The sequence below is a fragment of the Pelobates fuscus genome, unplaced genomic scaffold (assembly GCF_036172605.1).
Source record: "Pelobates fuscus isolate aPelFus1 unplaced genomic scaffold, aPelFus1.pri scaffold_35, whole genome shotgun sequence".
Taxonomy (NCBI): domain Eukaryota; kingdom Metazoa; phylum Chordata; class Amphibia; order Anura; family Pelobatidae; genus Pelobates; species Pelobates fuscus.
The window spans coordinates 1-21064 of record NW_026961986.1 but is presented as its reverse complement, the minus strand read 5'-3'; the positions used below and the strand labels follow the sequence as shown (position 1 = coordinate 21064).

At 44.1% G+C, this 21064-nt stretch overlaps 1 protein-coding gene across 1 annotated transcript; it reads left to right on the top strand.

Annotated features, from left to right (window-relative positions):
* Positions 1-5718: 5718 nt before the first annotated feature.
* On the top strand, positions 5719-20576 carry LOC134585292 (nicolin-1-like; the record flags this gene model as incomplete). The annotated part of the gene is made up of 6 exons (XM_063440708.1): positions 5719-5880; positions 6900-7060; positions 10399-10587; positions 18070-18183; positions 19644-19715; positions 20472-20576. Coding segments are annotated over exons 2-6 (612 nt in total), but the record flags the coding sequence as incomplete, so codon positions are not given.
* Positions 20577-21064: the final 488 nt, after the last annotated feature.

Genomic DNA, 21064 nt, shown 5'->3' with positions numbered 1-21064 from the left:
TAAATCCCCAGCCTCCAAGGCCCACTGCTGCACAGAGTTGAACAGTTGCTTGTACTCCTTTTCCAGCACCCACTCAAGGAGGGCTAGGTAGAACAGATCGGCTTGCAGGCTTGTCGCTTCCACGAGATCCAGGACGTCTCGCGTAAGTGCCTGGATGTCCCAGTATCGGAGCAACGCAGTACTTCCAAACTCAGTCTCCCCCTGAAAGGCCTCCCACAATACCCCAGGGCCATTATAGTCCTCACCTTCTGGCGGGTCATCATCGGCTAGCCATGGGTACTGCTGGACCCAATACCACCGTAAAGCCCAGTAGCCATAATCTACCGCCAATTCTCTCCAGACCAGTCTCTCCAGTTGAATCACCCATTCTTCCACAGATCCAATTGATCCCGATGTCGCTGTTTTGGGGTTGGGAGGGATTCTCTCAGGAGCACCTGCATCTCCTCCACGACCTCTCCCCAGAGTTGCTACCGGACCTGGACCCTAACATCCAGGGCATCACTTACCGAGACAGGGCCATCATACCAGGCTAATGCATCCTCCAGTCTCCACTGGAACTCCTCCACGTTTGGGAACACTGCACAGGGACTAGCTTGCTCCATACTGCTGTAGACAGGGGCGCTGTATGGATACTAGCGTTGCCCTCAATTATAAATCCATACGATACCGGTGTCACCAGGATGCTTCTATACTCCTATGAAGCCATCCCGCCGCTGCCACCAATGTGCCGGATAACTCTGTCAATCTCTGCTTCCTAGCACTTGCGAGCACCATAAGCACTGCACTGGAACACCACAACCACTATAAACCCCACAAACCGCCGCAGCTTGGTCTGGGTCTCGCTGTCCTCCACCCACCCTGGGCCCAAGACCAGGATCCATCTTCCAGTGGCTAGACCTCTCCTAGTCCAGAGAGCGTAGCAGGCTGCTCTTACAAGAGCAATCAATGTGATACAAGGGAGTATAGTGATTATAGTAATCCCCAGAGTGAATATAGCTCTCCAATCCCCCAAACATGAGCCTAAACTTCATGAAGGGTAAAACAAATCTCAGTTTAATGGTAACCACAACTGGCCTTTTATGAGCCCCCATGCTTGAGTCCCCCCCTGGACCTGAGAGTAAACCACAGTAGAAATAAATACACAATCACATTGGCTCTCAGGTCCAGGACACTCCCATTCAAAATCAGATAATCCTTCCTCTGTGCCTGGGAAATAATTGGATCAGGAACTGTACTAATCTAATCCAATTATCTCCAAGCACGGAAAAAACATACATTTTTACAAACCCCCAATAATACCTTAAAACACACAAAACCCCATCAAAAGTTACATCCCCTGATAGCCTTGTTCTGGGTGACCAACATATCCAAAAATTACCCAGTTCAGTTGTTCAGGAATTTCCTGGAAGTCTTATTTTTGACCAACCGTGCACATGGTCCTATGCCCAAAACAGTTCCAGGGAATCAGGGAATCGGTCTCTCTGTCTGGAATACAAAGAAACATAACTCACATGAACAGAGCCTTTTCAAGTGCATTGGGCAAGGTATATTGCAGGGCCCCGAATCCTGAGGCAAGAGGCTGGCCAGCAGGTCCCTCCAAGAACATGTGACGAGGTTCAGTTCGTCACAACCACCTGGGAAGACCACCTGACGCACCTGCTTATATGTTATATTAAATTAAAATGTTCCAGATGTTGGGTGCAGCCCCCAGTTGAATGTTTAAAAGTTGCATGCATGACAGCATCATGTTAGATGCCCCTCATATCGGTACATTGACCGCTACACCTCAGGTCAAACATGGGCGAAACCGGGAATAGCCTGGGAATGCTAGCTCCCTTTATAATAACTATACCCCCCCAGCTCCCACCCAGAAACCTCAAATTAGGCAAACTATCTCGAAACTGTGTAATCTCTGCATTACGACGAGCGTCGGCATACTCTGCATATCTGTCACGCTCACCGTGGAAGCTGCTAAGCCCTAACCATCACTTAAACGCTACCCACAATAGCTCCTAACATGGCTTGAACGCCATAAGTTCCATATATATATATAAATGTGTAAGATTCCACACACTTATATTGCCATAGTAATGTTCTGGGCCCAGGGTCAACCGAACAACTAATCCTAGCACCTCTGTCAGGCATACCCTGCAGTCTAAACGATTGGGCCAAAGGGCCAAATGTACCAAATCTTGTTTATCACAATTTTATGTTTTTACTCCATCTCCCAAAAGATGTGAAGAGTCTGAAGTTATGCAGTATGTCTCCGCTGCTAAGGCCATTCAGGCTTGTTTGTTATCTTTACTTTTCATTTTAAAAAGAGGTGATTTCTCCAGGAGGTTCAGCCATTGTATACAATGACCTTGTATGTGACCTACATATATCTACTGAGGCTATTTCTTATCGTTCTGTACCGTTTATTTCAAAGCCTCAATAAAACGAAGATTGACAAAAAAATTCAGAGGTTCACTTATTTCCACACTAAGCTCCTTAGGTACTTGTGGGTGAATACCGTCAGATTGTAGCACCTTGTCTTGAATCATTCAATCACAATTTTTTTTTGCAAGTTTTTTGTAGCAAACATATGCAAATCTCTTACCATAGGATATTAAAGGGACACTATAGTCACCAGAACAACTACAGCTTAATATAGTTGTTCTGGTGAGTATAATCCTTACCTTTAGGCATTTTCATGCAAACACTGCCTTTTCCGAGAAAAGGCAGTGTTTACAGTGCCCCTAGGGACACATCCAAGTGGCCACTCCTCAGATGGCCACCGGAGGTGCTCCTTGGCTCAGTGCTGCACAGTAAGCAGCAGTGCCGTTCAGCGTCTTCACGCTCTGCATGGGGACGCTGAATTTTCCTCATAGAGATGGTTTGATTCAATGTATCTCTATGAGGAGGTGCTGATTGGCCAAAACAGAGTTTGGCCCCACCCCTTGTCAATTTTAGTCAATCCAATGCTTTCCCCAGCCATTATAATTGCCCTTTTGCATGCATTATTGGCTTCCTTATATCTTATAAAGGATTCCTCTAATTTGTCTGATTTAAATGCTTTAAATGTTCTTTTCTTATTTTTGATCTCTTGGTTTACTTTCCAACTATGCCACACTGGTTCTTAATTTGTTTCTTTTAAATTTATTAACCAATGGCACATATTGAGAAATATACCTAATATTTGTTTGAAGATATTCCATTTATCCTCAGTGGTTTTTTTTACTAAAGAGTTTATGTCAGTCAATATGTTGTAAAGCTGCCCTTATCTTATTGAAATTGGCCTTTTAAAAGGATGTTTTAGTATAACCCCATGTGTTTGCTTTTTTGCGTTAATTTTAAAAGTCACCAAATTGTGATCACTATTTACCAAGTGCTCCCGTACTTGAATGTTTGCCAAAAGATCAACATTGCTTGTTATAACCAGATCAGACAAGCGTCCTTTCTAGTTGGTGCTTGTACCAGTTGTGACATGAAGGTGTCATTTAACATGTTCAAAAACCTAATTTCCCTTTCTGAACTACAGTAAAGGGACACTCCAGGCACCCGGACCACTTTTGCCCATTTGAGTGGTCTGGGTGCCAACTCCCACCACCCTTAACCCTGCAAGTGTAATTACTGAAGTTTTTATAAATTGCTATCAGACAACCACTAGAGGGACTTCCGTGTTCTTAGAACACCAAAAGTGTTATAAACGATGCTGGACGTCCTCACGCTATGCAAGAGGACCTCCATCGTCGCCGGAATGCCCATAGGAAAGCATTGAATGCGCATGCATATTAGGTCTCCTCCGCCAGCTGACGTCAGCGTGGGAGGAGCGTGGGCAGAGCCTGACCCAGCACTGAGGGACATTGGCGCTGGATTCGGGTAAGTCACTGAAGGGGTTTTAACCCCTTCAGCAACATGGGATGGGGGGGTGGAAGGGAGAGGGGTACTGCAGGGTCCAGCAGTGCCAGGAAAACGGATATGTTTTCCTGGCACTGGAGAGTCCCTTTAAGTGGTGTCTCCCTGCCCTGTCTGACCTTCTTCCACATAGTCCGACAATTTCCAGGTGAGCAATAGGGCCTCTTTTTTTTAACCCCTTAAGGACCAAACTTCTGGAATAAAAGGGAATCATGACGTGTCACACATGTCATGTGTCCTTAAGGGGTTAAGCCGATTTTGCAAATTACAATTCATATGTTTTATATATGGGTATTGACAGATATAACTTCTTTTAACAGGGGAGGTTTATCTGATTTGCATTTCAAAGCTACCAATGCTAGTGCGGCCAGGAGTATGTGTATCGTTATCTCCCTACAATCCCACTGTGTGTGGTCCAGCATATGTATCAATATCATAGTTATCAGGTTAAGTTAAAGCTTGAAGCCTGTTATTGTTTGAATGAGTGTATTGACTCCCTTCCAAAACATCTTGAGTTTAGCACATGTCCACCAAATATGGATCATGGTACTAGGCAGCTACCCACACCTCCAACAGAGAGAAGAACTGACAGGAAAAATCAGCTTTCACCTATCTTTAAAGGGGCACTGTAGTCACCACCACTTCATCTCAATAACATGCTCTGGGTGCAGTGGTCCTGTCTTTTTAACCCTGCAATGTAAAACAGGGCAGTTTTTCTAGGGTTAATTCTACCTCTAGTGGCAGTCATACTGACAGCTATTAGAGGCACTGCCACAGAAGCCCATAGGAAAACATTGAATACAATGCCTTATGGTGGGGAGGTTTGGATGCGCACACGGTGATACCATGCTCACCAGGTCCTCAATGCTCCTCTATGAGCAGCATTGGATTGGACCATCATGGAGGAGGAAGTTGTGGGAGCAGAGGTTTAAACAGCCCAGAGGGAGCTACAAAATTAGTAAATTCATTTTTGTGGTAGGGGGGGCGAAAAAGAAGTAGGGACAGGGGCGCTATAGCAGGTTATAACAGATTTGCATTCCTAATGCTATAGTGTTCCTTTTCAGGAAGGTAGAGTAGTTAGTTTCTTTGGACCATTATGTGTTTTAGTAGTGGTTTGAAAACTGATTTCCACCCCCTCCTTATCTGTATTGCTCAGTAGCAGCTTTAGACTTTGTTAGGCCTTAGACAAAACTCAAATATGAGGCTCCCCCACAAACACCCATAGTGATAAAAAGGGATTGCATTATGTGTCTATAAGGAGCTTTAGTTATATTGAAGGGCGAGCTTGCAGAGCTGGATACAGAGAGCTCATTAGAGAAGACAAAATGAGTCCTTTTTTGTTTAGCCATTTGTTGAAGTTTCCTCTTTTATTGGCAGTAGCTTTGAAAATTAGCATATTTCATTTTTTTTATATTCTATTACTTTCACTTCTGTGAAAATCAACCAACTATACAGGGTTCCGAATTTTAACATGTATGAAAAAAATTGTGAAGAAATATAATTTGCTGCAGGTGTATTTAGAGATGAGAGGTAAATCTTTCCAAATGGAAAATATTCTGTTTCTTCTAAGCATTGTTGCAATATACAACTGTTACTCTACTTACATTCTGGCCAAAGCAGTGTAATATGTGTGACATATATTGAAACACAGAATAAAACAGCAGTCTGTATATTGGGTGCATACCATAGACATTTGTCTCTTGTGTTTAGAACTCTTGACAAGTGTGTATGGCCTCTCCCACTATATTGTGCAGCTTGTATCTCCATAGAAATGGAAGCAAAACATGTCAGCTGACTTTCAGCCATGTTTATTGAGGGCAAATGAATGATGCTTGCTTTCTTAACGTATACAGAGATGTGGGTGTCCTTTTCATTGTATCCTACGGATGACATATTTGATCAGGGAAAAATCTAATTGTTTCATCAGGAAAGGGAGCAGTATGGAAAGAAACTAAAATATATCAGGAAAGGTTCATTAAGCAGGTGGGTGCAATTCTGTCTGTTTAAAATTATAAGCAAATGTTTATTGAAAATAATATCGTGTACCCCTCCTATACAGAGCTAAAGGCATTTTATTAACTAATATGAAATATATTTTATTGCATATGTAACAGTAGAAGGACTTTTCTTCTTTCCACTGATTTTGTTTTATTAATATGCTTAGTCCTGCAATATTAATTTATCCCAGGGGGTTCTTGGTGCAAATGATTTTGCTGAGAATAATTATGGGGGTTGTGCATTAATCTGTGAAACGTGGTTAAAACCCAAAATAGCATATCTGGAAACATAGCCAAATTGAGGCATTTTTTTAAAAAATGGCTATCGTGGTTTATATTTAGTAATTTCCAATTACATTCTATCAGTCTCCTGAAGACACTCTTTTACATTTAGTCATACAAATCATATCTGTCTGTTTCCACAACCTGGTTTTCTTTAGAACCAGAAAGAGAAATAATGTAAACCTACAAAATCAAAAGGCAAAGCAGTTACATGTTAGAAACCCCAACCGTCTTATCCTTGGGATTAGTCTTGTTATCTCATCTTAGATACAAATGTGATAGTTACATTAAGCCTTTAGGAAACTTTGGCATCTCTATCTTTTATTAACATACAAAATTAAACCCTGCACTCAAACTCCCACTACTCCTGGACAGCAGCAATGATTATAGTACACACCAGCCCCAATACATACAATTTAAAAAAAAAAGGTTACTTGCGCATTATCCCAAATCCTTATGCCCATTTAAACAACTGGAGGCTATTTTAGTTTCACTTCAATGGCCATTTAAGTGTAAGCTTACTTGCCACGTCAAGCCAAAACCTCTAAGATATATCCTCGGCTAAGAATTCACCTTGCCGTCTACCAAGTAAAATTCTCTAATGAGACCGAGAAGGGTTTATATCTAAACCCCTACACATTTATCAACTCTTAGGAACACATGGGGTGGGTGTCAACACTGTAACAATACTACGTAATACAAAAACTTTTATTGCTTTTGCAGACTGCAGCCCCCATTTTGATTCAACTGACATGGAGTTAGAATCTGTCCCATGCACTGTTAGATCTCCTGTCCCTCTTCAAGTTGGAGATGTGAAGACGGAGCAGGCCAGGCCTGGTGTATATGTCATCGATGTCGCGTTTCCCAAAACTCAGACTGTTGATGTAAGTACATAATTGTGCTGACAGTGGCTACTTTGATTTAAGGTGGTGACTGCGCTATGTTTTAGCTAATCCACATACCTGGGATCTCTATACCAATGGGGATCTGGGTGCAGTGGCCCTGTCGTTTTCATCTTGCGATGTAAAACATTCAATTTCGTAGCTAAACACACCTCAACTGGCTGTCTTCCTACCTACATGATGCTTCAGCTCTTATGACTGAGTTAGACTTGGTTCTGTGACGTTTGACATCTTCACACATTGTATGAGGACTTCAAACATCCTCTAAGTCTAATGCTCCTGTTAGGGAAGCACTGGGCGTGAATGCATGTGCTTCTTGTGCACAATGCTTCTGTATTAGAAGCATTGGCTTGGAGGAGAAGCAGAAGAGGCAACATTCTTTATGAAGATGTCATGGGAGGCAGAGCAAACAAAAGTAGGAATCCACACTCTTATCTGGTCCAAGCTTGAAAAAGATCTCAGTTGAGACCCAAACGTTGCATGGTTTTTTTTTCAGATTTTTTTTATAAAACTGCTGCATACGTTATCCTGAGTGCATGGACTACATTTTTACCATGGGAGGCAGTGCTGGCGGTTGCACAGAGTGAGTTTCGGTATTGGAAAAAGGGTAAATAAACCACCTTTTTAAAATGAAATCTTTGATTTACTTCAAAGTATTACATGAAACTATAATTATAAACTCCTAACCTACAATATAATCCACAAGCAATGCTGTATTAACCCTTCACCCCACAGCATTTAAACTCTGCATCTACAGAAATACCGCCACATTGTGATATAATTAACTACAAATATTGTGCATTAAAGGGACACAACGTTTGTAATTGGAGGTGTTATTCCTGTCTTAGTACTACTCAGGGCTCCCAATGAAATACTGCCAAAATGAGACCTAGGGCTTTTCAGGTCCCCACTCGGGACTGTACTGTGTGGAATAAAATGTCAGCAAATGTATAGATTGAAAGGACACTGGGTTTTAATTGATCCCTTTTTTTATTGCTTTATTTAAATTATACACTAAAATGTGGAAAGAAATTAATTTAAAAAATGTAAATTAACAATAATAAAAAAGATATGCAACTGAAAAGTTCCGGATACTGCTGCACTTGCACAGTCAAGACTAGGAAGAACCTCAACATATCAGGATCCTGACCTGTGGGGTCAGATGTTATTTCATGAATGTTAAACAGTAGTCACATTCATCTATTAAAGGGATAACGCTGTATTCCTGGCACTATAGCACCCTCTGCCTCCCCCTCCCTCATGCCCTCCCACCACTGTGGTGGTAAATAAAGGGTTAAAAAACATTCACTTACCTGATCCCAGCGCTGATGTCCCTCGGCGCTGGGTCATGGCTCACCCCATTGGAAAGCATTGAATTAATGCTTTCCTAGGGGGAAATAGCTGACGTTTGATGTCCTCATGCACAGCGTGAGGATGTCCAGCGTCATTTACCAGACCAAAAGTCTGTTTACATCCAAGAAGTGCCTCTAGTGGTTGTTTGGTAGACAGCCACTAGAGGCTGACTTTGTGCTGCAATGTAAACATTGCAGTTTCTCTAAAACCACATGTTTTACATTGCAGCACTAAGTGCAGTAGGGACACTGTACATAGAACACTTCAATGAGCTGAGGTGGTCTGGGTGCTAATAGTGTCCCTTTAACCCCTTAAGGACCAAACTTCTGGAATAAAAGGGAATCATGACATGTCACACATGTCATGTGTCCTTAAGGGGTTAAGGGGAACTGCTGTTTAAACAAACTTTTGCTGCTGTTGGTATAATAATAATAATAATAATAATAGCCTCATTCACATATTTGAAAATAGTGCTGTGTAGAGCAGCTGTAACTTGGGATCTATCCAAAAGCTAAATATGGGAGTAGAGCACTTCAAACAATTTGGACAGCAAAAAAGAAAGTAAAAATCCCTTATAGCAAAGGAGTGGAAATGTTATACCTTCGGTGATTTTTGCAAATTCTTGCAGTTAATATTAGTTCTGCGTGGGGCCAATGACCTGCTTGCACTATAAAGTATGCATTGATCATAGGTTGCTATGGTGCTTAGAATGTCCCTTTCAGAATGTACTTACATGACATTAGTTACCTGCTCTTGAACTCTTTAAATGGATAATGATAAGAGTGAGGATGCACACTGCAAATTTTATTATACAGCCAGGTCTCTTAGTGTTGTGGCCATGGCCTACGTGGTTTTCCTCACTGCTGTGGCATACCAGTAGCAAAGACCAAGAAGGCAAAAGAATGTAACGTTGAACAACTTTTCATAGTCTTTGCTAGCAATTATGCCAAAATGTATGGTTGAGCTTTTATGCCCTATAAAGTGACGGAAATTCATGTTTACCATGGCATGGGCAAAAATAAATGAATAGATAATTGGTAGATATCCCCCCATACAAAATATGCATGTTATTTGTTTGGATGTTTTCTTTGGGAGTATGCAAAATTTGCTTGCAATAGCTGCAGATCTAGTATCTGCAACTACTGCCTGCCCTAGCCCAGGCTTTCTGTGGCTATCCAATCACTGACTTCTTAATGATAATTAATTACAGCTTATTGAGAAGTCTTTGCAAGACACATGCTCTGATGAATTACTTGCCTCTTGAGTTGATGTCTATAGAGCTAAACTACCAGGTTGTAACAGGGATTGATAACCATGGAAGGTGGGCAATTTTCTATTTTTGTAAAATGAAAACAAGAGTACATGTTCTTCACACATAAAGCACCTAAGCAATCTTGGAGTGTTCCTTTAAATAAAGAAGTGCCAAGAGCATCCGCTATAAGCAGGGCTCGAGTCCTGCAGGAATGCGTGGGAACGGTGTTCCTGCACTTTTTTTCACAGCAGGAACGCCGTTCCCGTTGCTCCTGCAGGTACTAACCAGGGGGTGGCAAAAAATGCCACCCCTAAATTCCCCCCGTGTTCCCCATGTCATTGGGGGGCCACTTGATAGACCCCTCACCCCCATCCCCCCCGGGGGGTGGCTGTCTACCTGGCTCTGTCATATTCCGGCTCCCGGCATCAGTAGACAGCCTGCGCAGCGCAAGGGAGCAGATCAGAGAGAACACAGCTCCCTTGCGTCTGACAGGTAGACAGCTGCCAGCCCCACTGGACCCCAGGGACCGTTCCATGCCAGCTTTCCAGGTAGGGAGGCTGTGTGGACATTTGTAAATTTTAGAATAATGAATAATTTGTGTGTTTATCTGTGAGTATTTGGCATTAAGTTATTACCAATGGCCTTTATTATATATGTCTTTGAGAATGCAATGAGTAGCAAGGTGTTTTAACACAGTGTGACTGTCACCTCTAAGCTGCAGGAGATCACCTTTAAGAATTACTATACAGCATTTCTGACTATGCGGATCCAGCAGAGGAGACCTGCGGAGTCACGTGGAAACCCTCCTCCAGCGTGGTGCACCTGTATCAAGAATATGCGGCTGATGCCAAATCCTCATATGGAAGAGGGATCCCAAGACTATGTATCTATACAGAAGAACCAGGTGAGAGGCAAAAAAATTTAAGGGAAGTAATGAGTAATGTCTTATTCATGTATTTTATATAAAACAATACATTTTACAAATGGTGAGAATAGTGTTACTATTTTAGACTGAAGGAATTCAATACATGCAGTTGAAACACAATGTGAAGATATTTAAAATAGTCTTATAGACCGGCCCACCCCCAGACACACACACACACACACACATACACTTACACTCCAGAGCATAATTAACTATAAGATGACTTTGATAAGACATGGAGCTTAGGAAGCCCAAATTTGCTTGGCCCCATTAGCCATCTCTATTTAAAAAATGAAAGTGGGTTACAAACCTTTGGCTTATATTATATTATATTATATTCTGCTCCACACCCATCACTCAAGTGCAGCTCGCCCACACACAACTTCCATCATGAACATTCAGCCCCAAATTTCCATTACTGACCTATTGTACCTGGACACCTGCACACAATTCCAATCACCACTAGCAGCTACATAGACACATAACTGACTCCGCACAAGAGAAACACTGCAGAATGCTAATGGAGGGTGAAAAAATATAAATTAGTGAGAGAATAGGGAGGGTGAAGTTAGGAAGAAAAAGGCTGATTGAGAACGAAAGAGTACAGGTGTGTGTTATATTCAGTGTAGTCTGGAGATAGACTGTGTGATCTAAAGGTGGTGAAATTAAACTGAGGGACAGTGGACTAAATTATCTGCCACATAGATGTTGAATCACTTTGTTTATGCAGCCCTAGCCACACCTCCCTGCATGTGATTCACACAGGCTCCATACACACATCCTCAAAGGAGACTGAAATTTTTAGCTTCCCTTACTGCATAATGTATTTAAAGCGACACGCCATACTCCTAAAGCACTTCAGCATCTTCTTTCTTTTTCATTTGTAGAGTGTGTTCTTTCTTTTTACAAAATTAGTGTAGATTTCAATAGAAATTTCGCACTTTTATAAATTAACCTTGTTATGTCCCCATGGCTGTCAGACAACCAGTCCTCTTACTTCCTGGTTTGTTTAGCTCAGTTGAACTAAACTCAAGCGGGAGGCAATTGCCCAGATCACCTGCCTTGCAAATATTTCTAATTGAGCTGCATTGGTAAGTCTGTAATTGGACAGCCACAGACAGTGCGGGGTGTGTTAGAAAAGCAGGGCTTGCAAAATAATTAAATTCATGCATCCTTTCACCTATTAGACAGCTATTATTTATTTTTTATTTGGACAGGCGAGAAAATGTAAACAGAAACACAAAAATGTAACTCCTAAATGGCAGAGAATTGAGCACCAAGACTGCAGAGGCATGACATGTACACTAGAACTCATTCACTAAGCTAAAGTTAGTGTCCCTTTAACACTATATTGTACATTCTATTATAATTAAACAAATAAATAAATGTAAAAAAGACTGTTTAAAACTAGCTAACATAGATAAGTTAGGGGAAAAAGAGATATAAAAACACTAAAAAGATAATGAGAGAAACAAAGTGAGGTAGAAAACTTGCATAGAGATAAACTAACAAAATGGGTGGAAACAAGAGCCTGAAAGTGGACTACCCAATGGAAGAGTTTCTAGCTAGTGTGGCAAAAATCCTTGATTCTCACCCGTTGTTCTGAAAAGTTCATAAATCCTTTGACCTTTCATGACACCTGTAATTAGATTTCTCATAGAATAGGATTTTATTAAAGACACGGAGGCTCCTATTATGCATAACTCTTTCTTTATTTCCTCAGCAGCAAAGATAGAGGAATATGAATATTGTAAAAAATGAAGAAAAAACAGTATAGATACACAGGCAACCAATCACATAACAGAGGAAGTGAGTATATAAGGCCTGTGTTTCCCACAATCCCCCTCTTTCTTTGCTGCTTCCTCAGATCAGCTAAGTATTTTACCTTGCTCTACATATTCTCAGCAATTATTGATTTTATTGAATTTTATTGCTGTTTGCACTTTGCTCGTTTGTTTGTGTATTTAACATTTTCTCTCCTGGTGTGCCTAGTGGGTTTCCCATCCCTCTATTACTAATTTTCTCCGCGGAGGGGATTTTCCTCCTTACTTCCCCTGCGGTTGTTTTTTCCCTGCTGGGTGCTCGCTCGCTATCTTTCCACGGGCGGCTGCTTGCCGCGGTCTGTCTGTTCCGACCGCGGCTGCATGTCTCTCGCCCTCTCTGCACACGTGCCGCGGGGACAGGGTGCACGCGCCCCTTCCCCCAGTAGGTCCGGACCGCGGAAGCTATCCGCCGGCCTCCTCGTGCGGCGGCCATTTTGGAGGCGGAGCTCACTCGCGGCCGACACCACTGTTTTTCTGCGGCTCGAGGTCTGCCTGCTGTCCGCCTCTGCCGTTCCCTGGGTCCCCTGGCACACCTAACAGCATCTTTCTCTGTTCTCGTTGGGTTACTCAACCCTGTTTGCTCTACATACCTTTTCAACGTCACCTGTGAGTAATTGTTACCATTATGGAAGACAAGGATGAAGGGCAAGTAGGCCCTACTGGCACCTTTTCTCAGGATGCTCCAGAGGGTAATATAGCTTCCCAAGAATTCCATGCCCTCTTGGACGCCACTATGGCTTCATCCTTGCAAAAGGCCTTTGCCTCTGCCATGGGAGCGGTGTCCACATCGTTTTCCCAATCTCTGCAGAGTATGCTTTTGCCCTCGTTGGCGGCTCCCTCCCCCCTGGGTGATGGGACCCCCCCGCCTGCCCCCGCCATGCCTGGGGCCCGTAAGGCAAGGGCTAAGGCTAAACACGTCAGCTCCCACTCCCCGATGCAGGCTATGCCTGCCATGATGGACCCGCTTGACGCGGTCACAGACAGCGCGCTTACCACGCGCAAAAGAGCCCCTGGCCGGGCTAAAAAGGCTAGATTATGGAAACGGGCTAGAGCCCTCAATGATATGTCGGATTCCGACAGGAGTGTGGAGAATGAGTCTGACGCTATGGAGTATGACTCCTATGATGAGGATGGCTCGGAAGAGGATTTGCCCCCTACGGGCGTAACCCCCTCGGGTTCCTCTACCGTTACTAAGGGCCTCGTTCAGGACCCCGCTGGGGATAGTAAAACGCTATTTGACCCTCAGGGTAACCCCCTGTTCGACCCCGACGACCTCCGCCATCCCCGGTCGGCTGAATGGGTTCCCCCAGAACACATAGCCCAGTATGTGGCCAGACGCATGCGTACCCCCCTGTCTAAGGAAGGTCGCAATAAGCTGCGGGCGGAATGCCCCAGGCCTTCCCTCCCGGGCTCGGCCTGCAAGACTCCCGATATTGACCCCCAAATTGCCCAGTTCCTGAATAAATCAGGCTGGAAATCCAAAAAGGGCCTAGACTACTCCCTAAAGGGCTGTCAGGACAAGATATTGGATACCCTGGGCCCACTTACAAAGCTCTACGAACTGCTGGACGCCACTAGAACTGGCGATTCGGTTTTAGACATGGATGTAGCCATCGGTTGGGTACAAAGGGCTATATGCCTGGTGGGGAACGCTAGTACCGCCATGTCCTCTGAGAGGCGCAAGGCAATTCTCCTCAAAATTGACCCGAAATTGGCTGCCATGACGGTAGCGGAGCCGGGCCCTTCCGAAGAAGGGGCCCTGTTCGGTAATTCTTTCGTTAAGGACCTGGGGTCCTACGTTAAAACCTTTACGGCCATAGACAAGGCTCAGACGAACATGAAGCGCATGTTCGCGCCCAAGGTTTTTGGAGGGGCCGGGCGTAGCAGGAACCGTCCACCCGGCCGTGGTTACCGAGGCTCATTCCGTACCTCCAGAGGTTCCTTTTTCCCGTCCCGGGGATTTCAGGACTCGAAAACGCCTCCTTTCTTCCCGGCCAGAGGGAGATCTTGGGGCTCCAGAAACCCCCGCGGTGCCGCTTCGGGCAGACGCCCTTATGGTGAGTACCCTTTCTTCCCCTATCGCTCACGGGCGGGTAGCGGGGAGGCTGGCTCTGTTCCACCAAGAGTGGACATGTATCACTTCGGACGCTTGGGTCCTACAATGTGTGACAGGTTATCACCTGGATTTAGTCTCTCTACCTGTCCAATCTTATGTCCCCAGGGAACTGTCTCTTCCCCCAGATCAGGACAGGATGATCTCCGCGGAGGTCGAGGAGATGTTGTCCAAAGGCGCCATAGAAGAATTGCCGTTCGCCGCCCCAGGCTTTACGAGCAATCTCTTCCTGGTACCGAAAAAAGGGGGCGGAGTTCGTCCAGTGATAAACCTCCGCCCTCTCAACGCGTTCCTCCGCTACCAACATTTTCAGATGGAAGGTATCCACTGCCTCAGGGACCTCCTTCGACAGTCAGACTGGCTGGCCAAGTTGGACCTGAAGGACGCATATTTCACGGTCCCGATAGCGGTGGACTTCAGAGACTACTTACACTTCACCTGGCACGGAAGGCGGTGGCGCTTTACCTGCCTACCGTTTGGCCTCTCCTCGGCTCCTTGGTGTTTCACCAAGATCATGAAGCCTGTAATGGAGTTCCTCCGCACCCGTGGAGTGCGGTTGATCATTTACCTGGACGACATTCTAATCATGTCCCAGTCCAGAGACCATCTCCTGGTACATCTGAGGTGGACGATCGATCTGCTTCAGAACCTGGGTTTCATGGTCAACTGGGACAAATCAGTCCTGGAACCCGCTCAATCGATGGAATTTTTGGGTTTCAAGGTGGACTCCGTCCGCCAGTTTCTATACCTACCGGACTCGAAAGTGAAGGCAATTCGGAAGGAGTTGCGACGGGCTCTTCGTGTATCAGACCTGTCCATCAGGCATTTGGCACGGATTATTGGCCTCCTTGCGGCCTCCATACAAGCAATATTCCCGGGCCCGCTACATTATCGTGCCCTCCAGAGGCTCAAAGGTTCACACCTCCGGTCGGGTCATTCCTACGAATCTCGGGTACGGCTGGACGAGGAGTCCAGGGACGAGCTGGCGTGGTGGCTAGCACACATGGAGGCATGGAACGGAAGGGCCATCTTCGGTTCTGTCCCGGACGTGGTGATCGAATCGGATGCCAGCTTACACGGCTGGGGTGCTCGCTGTGGCAGCGTTTCCACCGGAGGCAGATGGTCCGAGATAGAGAGATCCCTGCACATCAATTGCCTGGAACTCTTGGCAGGGGCATTCGCGATTCGCAGTCTTACCCCAAGACGAGCGAACTGCTGCGTTCTCCTCAAGATGGACAACGTTTCGGCAGTACGCTATATAAACCATCTCGGGGGCACCAAATCCAGGATGTTAGCCCTGTTGGCAAAGGATTTTTGGCATTTTTGCCTTTCCAACAATGTCTCAGTGACAGCGGAACACATTCCGGGTCTAGACAATTCGGACGCGGATTGGAACTCCAGACATTTGAGAGACTCGGGAGACTGGCACTTGCACGTTTCGGTATTCCAAAGCTTAGACAAGCTGTGGGGACGGTTCAGGATGGACTTGTTCGCGTCCCGTCTGAACACTCAACTGCCGGAGTTTTACAGCTGGAGGCCGGACCCGGCGGCTGTGGCGACAGACGCATTTCTCCAAGACTGGCCATCGGGATGCCTGTATGCGTTTCCACCGTTCAACATGATTGCCCGAACGATATCGAAGTTGGCTCGCCACGATTGTTGCCTGGCACTGGTCACTCCTCTGTGGAGGTCACGGCCTTGGTTCCCACGCCTGTTGGAGTTGTCGATAGACTACCCCCGTTTGATTCCGAGCTTCCCGGATCTACTTCTGGACCCGGACGGGAACTCGCACGGTCTGGTGCTCCTGCAGCAACTACCTCTGGTAGCGTGGCTCCTTTCAGGGGAACCTGGACTGTCCCGGACGTTCCGAGGTCAACTCTCCTGCTCCTCGATAACGCCTGGGCTCCCGGTACAAGATCAGCCTACCGGGCTTCATGGAAATCATGGTCTAATTGGTGCATGGAACGGGCAATGGATCCCGTATCTGCCCCTCTCCATCTGATCCTGGAGTTCCTCACGTTGTTATTTGATGCGGGCAAGGCATACCGCACGATCAACCTTTTCCGCTCGGCGATTTCGGCCGGCCATAGTGGCCTAGATGGTTCGCCTGTCGGCAGGCATCCCTTTGTATGTCGTCTCCTCAAGGGTATCCGCCTCGCTCGCCCTCCTAGAGCCCGTTTCTCGGTCTTCTGGGACGTCAACATCATGTTACAGTTCCTCTCTTCATGGTACCCTAATCATGGGCTGAGCCTCAAACAATTGTCCTCAAAACTAGTGATGCTTCTCTGTTTAGTATCGTGTAAAAGAGTGTCTGATGTTAGAGCCCTGGATTGGGACGCTATTGCTTTTACCCCAGAAGGTGTCGCTTTCAACATATCCAGAAGGACAAAATCGGCATCCAAATCGTTCGTGTACCCTAGGTTCCCAGAGTGTCCGGCTCTTTGCCCGGTTGATTGCCTGAAGGCATATCTGGATGCTACCCAATCTATCCGCTCCTTGGACCTACATCCTTTATTCGTGTCTTTTAAAGCGCCTCATCGACCTGTGTCAACTCCGACCCTGGCGCGTTGGGTGCGCTGGCTTTTGTCTTCAGCGGGTATTGACACTTCGGTTTTTACGCCTCACTCCGTTCGAGGTGCCATGGCCTCAAAGGCGTCCGCGGTCGGCTGTCGACTGGAGGACATCATGCGTGCAGCGGACTGGTCTAGGGAATCGACCTTCCGCAACTTCTATTTCAGACCTATTGAACATATCGCATCTCAAGTGATAGCACAGCTTTAAACTTGCATAATAGGAGCCTCCGTGTCTTTAATAAAATTCCCAGATTTTACTATTAACATGACGTAAAGTCATGATTTTATTAAAGACACGGAGGCGAGTATTATTCCCTCCCACCCTCCCGAGGTGAGTTTTTGGGATGAGATGCTATTGGATTTCTTTGGGTAAGTTCAATTCGGTCTGCCTTTGTTGTGATTTACGCATGTCACTTATATGTTATATTAATGATTTTCATTATGTTTTTCAGATCCCAGTTTTCTATGATTGGAGATATCGACATTGTGTTTTGATTCAAGTTTCTCTCATTGATTTGCCTACAGTTTGTTTTGGTAAGTCTACAGTTTGGAGTTTGGATATTACCATATTTCTCTCTCTCTCTTTTAGCTTGATGTTATCGGTTGGTTGCCATTTACTGTTCTGGACAAGTTGGATTTCGTTCTTCTTACCTGATCTTCGGTTTTCGCAAGAAAGAGGGGGATTGTGGGAAACACAGGCCTTATATACTCACTTCCTCTGTTATGTGATTGGTTGCCTGTGTATCTATACTGTTTTTTCTTCATTTTTTACAATATTCATATTCCTCTATCTTTGCTGCTGAGGAAATAAAGAAAGAGTTATGCATAATACTCGCCTCCGTGTCTTTAATAAAATCATGACTTTACGTCATGTTAATAGTAAAATCTGGGAATTTACACTTATTTATTTGTTTTGTTTTTGAGGTTTTTTTTATGTTTTTGTTTTTTTCAGATGCTCTGCAACACAGATCATGTCATAGCAATTCGCCTGATTTTACGACAACCGTCACCTGTTTGGCTAAACTTTACTGTTGAAGATTTGCAGATCAATCCTCCAGGGAAGCAAGTATGGAACCGTATCTATTTAAATACAAATTTAAAAAGTCCACCTAAGATTTATAGTCCCTATATTTGATTGTCTTTGGGCAATGTCGTCCTAAGTTTATTTTCTCTCCTACCTAAAGCCCAATCCTTCTTTGTGGTTCAGCTAACACAGAATGATGAAGTTCACTTCTATATTAGCCTTTCCACAGTCAGACATGCTAATGCAAAAGTTCACAACTGCATTAGCAAAACAGCAGCAGAGGAGCTGGACTGTACTTGCCAGGAAAACCAGATATTCTCTCAAAGAACTCAAGATGCTTTGCACCATAACCACTAGGATAAGCTGTAGTCGTTATGGTACATAGAGTACCTCTTTATACAATATATAATTTATCATAAATATACAGTGAATTATAAAGATAAATTGTATACTGCGTTACTTAGGAGTGATATCCTTAACCATTCTCCAATAATGTCAACAATGCAGTGATTGACTGTTTCTCCTGGATCTGCCAGTATTGTTTCAGATTTGAGCTTCTGTCCTAGAATACCTTCCTGGTGTTCCATATCTGGAAACACTGGGTAAATGTCCTCAGTTAGCACAGTATGAGCACATCATTAGACTTGCTTGGACTGTGCAGAGTGCTGTCAGAGCATTGAGTACGTGCACAGAGCACTTGCGAAGTGCTCTGCACATAGACTGCCCAGAGTAGCATCAGCAATAGCAGATGTCACAACAGACCGACATTAACCATTTTATTCTCCTTGTTCCCTTTCTTATCCACCCATCCCCGGTCCATTGTTGGGTGGTATGGGTACAGTGTCACACCTACCCCATGGTCACTCTAATTTTATCAGTTGCCTCCTGCCAGATTACCCGTGCTTGGAAGGTAAATTGACACATCTTAAAGAGGGTATACCTAGTTTATGCTGGCACACTGGCTGCATTGCTAGCACGATGTTTCAATGGATTCTAAAGTTCTTTAAAGTGTTGCACTTTTCAACGTGGCATATTACTTGAGGATGAGAAAAGAGATTACACAAATCCATTCATGTTTAATTGTACACATAGTTCTAATCAGAAAAAGGCACACAAACAAAGATTTCAGTTTCAAAGAGGAAAGGTCCCAGAAGTAATCATTGATGTCGATCTAAATTGGAGACACTGCCCCATGCACCCTGATCTGAGCAAAAATGTGGCTATGTTAATTTAAACACACTAGAAAAAAAAAGGCTATATCAACATCAATGTATATCCAAGCTTTAAAAATAAAACTTTAAAAGAACACTATAGGAGTACAACCACTAGAGGGGTGTTAAACCGGCAGTGAAAACATTGGCATTCCTGCAAAACAACAATGTTTTCAGTTGCAGGGGTATAGCACCAAGACTACTTCATTAAGATGAATTTTTTTGGGTGCCATATGTATTCTCTTTAACTGTTAAAATAGGTAGAATAATACAAAGTTTTCTGAATTTCAGAGTCCGCAGAAAGGGTTTTCCTGGTTGTTGTCTCAACTACCGCCTAAGGAACAACTTCAGAGCTTACAGAAGGTAAGAACTGGGCTGTTCAAGAAGTAAGAAAATATATAATTATACTACTGTTGTGCATCACCTGCATATATCAAATTGGACTTTTGAAAGACCCCCGTGGGCACAGAAACTCAATAAATCATGTTTTTACAAATATCCCAGAGTTCCCAGCTTGACATTCAACTGAACACATATGGGCATTGTATTTCCGACTTGACTATGCATTTTTTCTGGTACCTTTAGCAATGGGTCCTGTTTTCTACATGGATTTTTTAAAACCATAATATGGGTAGGGATCCAAAAGGACCAGTAACCAGAAACAGGTGAATTTCCACTTGCCATTTGAGAGTGAAATTAATCCCTGGTGGGCAGACTATGTCATGTTTATATATTGCTTCCAAGGTTACTGCCATGTATATTACTTGCAAACTTGGCAAAAAAAATGGTTATGAACAACTGCTCCTAAGGTTACCATGTATACTGCTTGGGTTATTGCTGTTGTTTCTTTTCATAGACCATTCCTTCCCAAAATGCAGAATTGTTGGCTATTATTTACTTCAGTTTATTGGGTGCTTCTTCAGCCATTAACCGAAATCTGCTATCTTTTTGAAATTTGGAATGCTATATCATAAAAATGGATATTATACCACCAGTACGGTAAATTCTCAGACAACCTGTATTATTCCACAATAGCACTGAAGAGACTTAGGATTATGTCTCAGTAGAGAGGTTCGATACACCAGCTCCAGCCCTAATGTTTACACTCTTGTTGTATAGGGGCTGCCAGATCCAGATAAAGTATCCAGCGAAGTGCAGCAGATGTGGGTGCTGACGGAAGTGATGAGGGCCAATCAGAACACTGCAAGCATTGGGAGATTTGATGTGAGTAAATTGTTCATTTTACTTCCTGATCAGGCATGGGCACACATCAACATCCACAGCCTTGTTTGTGCATTGCTATTTTGGACAGGCATACAAATTTATCAGCTGTCCATATCAGTTTGCCAATACCCTTACATGTAATGTATTAAAATTTTGTTAGAATTAAGAGTTCTGAAGCGGTGGAAGCCCCACCATATGTGGTGGCACAAAACATTTATGGCTTCAGTTTTACAAAACTACAAAAAGGAAGCTTAGATCTGTTTGCACCTTCACAGATCTCCCTCAGGGCTCTCCCACAATACAGAATTGTGAACATTGACAAAATAGATGGTTATGATAGCATATCATGCACTTTTCAGACTACACTGGAGCACTGCATACATGGATCCTTGCTTCATCTCCCTAATACACTAGGATAGAGGGCTATATTCTGCTATAAATGGTAGCCAACATACTCACTTACTATGTTATGCTGTGTATGAATGAAG